General features: G+C 53.6%; 1 protein-coding gene across 2 annotated transcripts in view; it reads left to right on the top strand.

The window, feature by feature from the left end:
* The window catches only part of MRPL38 (mitochondrial ribosomal protein L38), a 4,334-nt gene extending 977 nt beyond the window's left edge, over positions 1-3,357 (top strand). Inside the window, exons 3-8 of one of the 2 annotated variants that reach the window (XM_009572188.1) lie at positions 59-301; positions 658-730; positions 1,286-1,331; positions 1,714-1,872; positions 2,267-2,403; positions 3,107-3,357. In XM_009572188.1, coding sequence (XP_009570483.1) covers positions 59-301; positions 658-730; positions 1,286-1,331; positions 1,714-1,872; positions 2,267-2,403; positions 3,107-3,243 — 795 coding nt within the window. In that variant the 3' untranslated portion in view covers positions 3,244-3,357. The remainder of the gene's footprint in view (positions 1-58; positions 302-657; positions 731-1,285; positions 1,332-1,713; positions 1,873-2,266; positions 2,404-3,106) is intronic. The other variant, XM_009572189.1, reaches the window with a different exon arrangement.
* The last annotated feature ends 2,161 nt before the right edge of the window (positions 3,358-5,518 follow it).

Genomic DNA, 5,518 nt, shown 5'->3' with positions numbered 1-5,518 from the left:
CTCCGGACTGGTCTGTGCCCCGCCACCTCCCTCCCTGCCCCGGGTGCTCTGGGTCCCCAGCTGCCTCCTGCAGCGTTTCTCTCTCCTTGCAGTGCTGATCCCCCTCGATGAAGTCAGAGCTGAGTGGGAGAAGACCAGCGGCCCGTTCCACAAGCAGCGTGTGGCGGAGCACTGCGGGATATTTCGTGACTTGTTCAAGGGGGCCACGTTCACCCCCTGGGTTACCTTGAGGGTGGAGTACAGCCAAGAAGACGAGCACCTCGTGCCAGTCTACTATGGGAACATGGTGACTCCATCAGAGGTGTGTGAGGGGAGCGGGGAACAGCCTCGACCCCATGGGAACCCTGTGTGTTTTTGTCAGACGCTTCTAATGGGCATTGTTCGTTCTGGGGGATTTCTTTTACAAGGGTATTTCCTCTGTGATGAAGGAAATGTGTTTCCTGGATCTGATAAGGACAGAGCTTTGCAACAGGACTGTTGTCTATCGGCGGCTGATGTTTATGAACGCGCCGAGGGGCTCTCCAGGTGGAGCTGGATTACTCAGTGGCATGGCCGTGCCCATGACAAGTTCATATTCTTTGCCTTGGAAATCATGACCTGGTCTTAATGGAACCTGTTGTTTGAGTGATTTACATTCTCTTTATGTTGCTCATTTAGGCTTCCAGTCCCCCTGCAGTGTCATACGAGGCAGATAAAGGCTCCCTCTGGACTTTGTTGCTCACAAATCCAGGTGAGTAGCAGGTTCTTTAAAAAGAACTCATTTAAACAGGGTTGTTTCACTCTGCTTTTGGTTAGCTCCTGTTTCTTTTGGCTGCACAATACCTTCTAAGTAGGGATGTATTACATATGCAGGAAAGATTGTAGCCTCCCCAGATCTCTAGCAGTTGAGAGATGGGACAGTGACGCGACAGGACCTATGTTGCAGTGTAGTGGAAGCAATTCCCTGACTCCCATCTTTTGTTTGCCCCCAAACTCTTCTCTCCCTCGGCAGTCTGCCTGGGAGGTAGGTTAGCTGGCGCTGTTTGCCCTGAGAAACCAAGGCACAGTGAAGTGAAGCAGCTGACCAAGAAGTCCTTTTAATCTTGGAATTCCATGTGTAGAGTTCTTTGTCCCTCATTTTAAGTTCAATCCTATAAGAATGAGTTACTTTTCTGCTAGGAAAGGAATGCTGGGAGGTCTCGAGCTGCCCCCTCTGTTCAAAGAGGGTCTGGGAGTTCTCACTTTGGGGTTGATGCAAACAGCAGGTTGTCACTAAGTCGCCTTTCTCTGTTGTGTGCGTTTGCAGATGGACATTTAAGAGACTCGGACTCGGAGTACCTCCACTGGCTGGTGTGAGTACTGTACATCAGAGCCGCATGCTGCTTAGCTCAGGGAAAGCCCGGGTGTAGAGGGCAGAAACTCCTTCAACAGAGCTCGGGAATAATCATTTGCTAAGACAGTTCCGTGGCTTTCTCTGGTGCTCCTGCCATCAGCTTCTTTACCCCTGTGTTCTGGGTCCTGCTAAAGATGCAGCAGTTCCAGGTGTTGCTGCTGTTGGGCACTCACATCGCTGGGTGTGATTTTTCTTCCAGTGAAAGCGGCCTCTACTTGTCAAACAGGTTATAAGTCACATCAAAACGTAGCACAGGGTGACTTGCAATCCTGGGTGAATCTGCTGGTCCCAATGGAGGGAAGTGGGTGGATATATAATGAAGTAAACTTCTTTGTGTTCAGGACGAACATCCCAGGCAACGACATCAAGTCGGGTAAGGAGATCTGCCATTACTTGCCCCCCTTCCCTGCCATGGGAACTGGCTACCATCGCTTCGTCTTCCTCCTCTTCAAGCAAGACTGCCCCATAGATTTCAGTGAGGATGTTCGGCCAATGCCATGGTAATTCAGGCTTTCACTGCGCAGTTTCACACTCACTTGGCTAGACTGTTACTGGTTGTTACGATGACACGTTTGTTAATGCTGTAGGAGAGCAGTTCCTTTTAATCTGCAGGGTTGTTCAGGGCTGCTTTGAGTTTGTGTGTCACCTGAAGCCACAATCCCAGCCCTGCAAGCACTGTGGAGTCCTGTTGCTTTAAACCAGGCTGTTAAAGTGTTTTCTCCTGCCTGGGGCAGAAATGTGCACAGAGCTGGAGAAGCTGGAGATTTTTTTTTACTGACTTCCTTTTCCACCTCTGTTTTATAGATTCTGGGATGATGTGGGGAAGTAGTTGCCTACCAGAGTGCTGCAGGAAAAGAGGTTGACCTCAGCTCTTGCGCTTGTGTCTGTTTCCAGCCACAGCCTCAAGATGCGAACCTTTAGCACGTTTGACTTCTACAGAAAGCACGAGGATGCAATGACCCCGGCAGGACTGGCGTTTTTCCAGTGTCAGTGGGACAGCTCCGTTACTTGGGTCTTCCACCAGCTTCTAAGTAAGAAACACAGTGTGCAGGGATGCTGGAGGGGGCCTGTTTGTGGGCTGGGGCATGGCCCAGCGGGTAACGCACAGGGTCAGTGAAGCGAGCTGCGGCTGTAGGCTCTTGCTGGGTCCTGGCACTTGTCTCGGATCTGTTACAGCACAGACCGGGTACTTATCGAGCCATCCTCCACATAACTAACAGCAGTCTGAGGAAACAACCTTTAAAAGGCCATTTTGAATGAATATTTTAAAATATCATCAAACCACAGAAAGGTTTGGGTGGGAAGGGACCATTAAAGGTCATCTAGTCCAACCCCCTGCCGTGGACAGGGACATCTTCAACTAGATGAGGTTGCTCAGAGCCCCGTCCAACCCGACCTGGAATTTTCCCAGGGATGGGGCATCTACCATCGCTCTGGGCAAACTGCTCCAGTGTTTCACCACCCTCATCGTAAAAAATGTCTTCCTTATATCTAGTCTAACTCTCTTTCAGTTTAAAACCATTCCCCCTTGTCCTATCACGACAGGCCCTGCTAAAAAGTTTGTCCCCATCTTTCTTATAAGCCCCCTTTAAGTACTGAAAGGCTGCAAGATATCACCGAGAGAGCCTTCACCCGGGCATGCCTGACCACGTGTGCGCGTGGGGCCCTTGCTGGCGAAGGAGAGGAGTTTGGATCTGAGCTGTCTTGCTAACATTCTGTATCACCCCTTTACAGATATGAGGGAGCCTGTGTTTGAATTCGTGCGGCCGCCCGTTTACCATCCTCCACAGTTAAAGTTCCCGCGCCACCAGCCTCTGAGGTACCTGGACAGATACCGAGACACCGAGGAGCCCACCTACGGCATTTACTAGGGGCCTGGCCTCCTCTCGAGGCACTCTGGTGTACGCTGGGATGCCGGCCAGGCAGATGGGGCTGCCGCCTTCCCTGCATTCACACAGCTGTGCAGCTGGGAGCCGTCTGCGCCTCTGGAGGGAAACGACAAAGCCTCAGCCGCTCCCGGTTCCCCTGTGCTGGCAGTGCTGGGAAGTGTGCAGCTGGGGGCAGCAGGCGTTCGCAGTGCTGGCAGCTGTGTGGTCAAAAGGCTACTTAAAGAGGACATTCACAGATGAAAGCAAATCTGTGGCCAGGCTGAAATCTTGCTACTGATTCTGACGCAGAGCTGATCAGTGAGGGTGCAGGGTGGAGGCCCCCAGAGATGCCCTGCCTTGCTTCTCTGCAAGGTTCACAGTTCTCCTTTTGCCTGTTTATGGAACAAACAGAGCCAGGCAGCCTGGATTTCCTCCACTTACAGCGCTGCGATTCAGGACTGTGTCAGCTTTCATTTGTGCAGTCCTCTTAAAGAGATGGGTCTAATTAAACACACTCTGAGCGATGCTGGCGGCGCTACCTTGTCTTTATTGGGAAGAGCTTGGTATCCCAGCCAGCTGGCGCAGAGCTGGGATGCTCAGCAGGGAGCAGGGCAGAAGGGCAGCCCTTTCCCTGGCTGAGGTCTCTCTCACCTCTTAGATGTTGTAGGATGGGAAGAGCACAGCTATGCAGGTGGTAAACCTGCGCAGGGGTAACGTTTGTGGAGCTGGCTTTTCCCAACAGCTACCCAAGCACGTGGACCTCCGTCTCCTTCCCCTCGCTCCCTGGGCAGCACGTGCCCGGTGTGGATAGGTGGAGCAAAAGCAGAGCTGCAGGGGCCTGCTGCGCGGGGGGGCCCTGGCACTCTGCTGCTGCCGGTCCTGTGCCCAAGCTGTGGAGAGACTGCTTTCTGCTGTGCTCCGCAGGGATCTTTGTGCATCCCTGGTTCACATGTTTAAACCCCCAAATACCAACATGCTCTGGCTGTTGCAGCTGCCTGTTCCTAACTCTGGTTCCCAGTAACATTTTCTGAGGTTCCCCCCTTCCTCAGGAAATAATAGCCTCCGGCAAACAAGGGAGATTGTGCTGAAATGCCCCCTGCTGCCGATGCTCAGGGCCGTGACCAGCCATGCTGAACTCCCTGACCTCCTCCCGCCCCGAAGGGTTCTGGGGTCTGGTTTGAGCCGGGGTGAATTGGCTGGTGAGGTGACCGCAGTGGGAGTGCAGGTGTCCTGCGGTTCCAGGCAGACACGCAGGTCGTGTTACACCCCTCTCTGAGCTTTGAATATTTGGTCAGAATTTGCAGATTTAGCCCAAAGAAATCTTTCGGGACTTGAAGCTATTCTGGGAGATGCAGGGAGTTATGAGAGGTCCCAAGTCACCTCCTGAGTCCAGGGGCAGTCTGGGGGGTGGCTCTGAGCCTGCCTGTGACACAGAAACTGCTCTGACCCCCCACAGCCGGCCGGTGAGCGCCCCGGCTGCAGCACAGACCTCCTCCCCCCTCACCCTCGCCTGCGTGGGTGAAAGCAAAGCCGCGCGTAGGGGAGGCTGCAGAACTGTTGCAAACCGAGGCCATCCTTCAGCGTTCAGCTGCCCGGGTGATAGCACGTCTGCGAGGGAAAGGAGATAAGGTTTGGACTGGAAGGTTGGGAGCTTTTTCTCCTGAAACTGAACTGCATGAAAACAAGGCGAAGGTACACGGTGCACGGGCGCTGCAATCACCTCGGGCAGAAGACTCCACCTGCCACCTGAGCAGGGGCTGATTGCCCAGGTGACACCTTTCTTGCGTTTTGGAGTACTGATGTGCACGGGTGTTGCAAGGAACTTAGTAGGAAAAGGAGTGGTGGGTGTGCCCGGGTGCGTGTGCCAACAGCAGGAGCTGTAGTTGAAAATGGAAAGATGCAAGGGCGGAACCTGGCCCTGGCCGGCTGCTGGCATGTGTCACAGCCCTTGTCACTGCAGAGGGAGGTGACCTGTGGCTGCAGCAGTGGTGGGTGCCCCTCTCTGCTGGTTCCCAGGCTGACAGATGCCGGGAGCACTGTACTGAGGTCTCTCTGCCAGGGAGGACTGCCGTGCTCTGCTCAGAGACCCAGCCCTGGCAGAGGTGGGGATACCAGAAAGTTCCCTCAAAGGGCAAAAAAGGAGTGAAATCAAATTATACATCGTTTGTGTACCCGTGCAAACACATTCACAGAAATACACATTGCTCTGAACCTTGTCAGCCTCTTGCGTGTTTCTCCCTGTGCTGTCACTGCAGCTTTTCATCCTCTCCGGGCCCTC

The sequence above is a fragment of the Fulmarus glacialis genome, unplaced genomic scaffold (genome assembly GCF_000690835.1).
Source record: "Fulmarus glacialis isolate BGI_N327 unplaced genomic scaffold, ASM69083v1 scaffold28732, whole genome shotgun sequence".
Classification (NCBI taxonomy): domain Eukaryota; kingdom Metazoa; phylum Chordata; class Aves; order Procellariiformes; family Procellariidae; genus Fulmarus; species Fulmarus glacialis.
The sequence above is the reverse complement of the archived record's forward strand: the minus strand, read 5'-3'. Positions and strand labels throughout refer to the sequence as shown.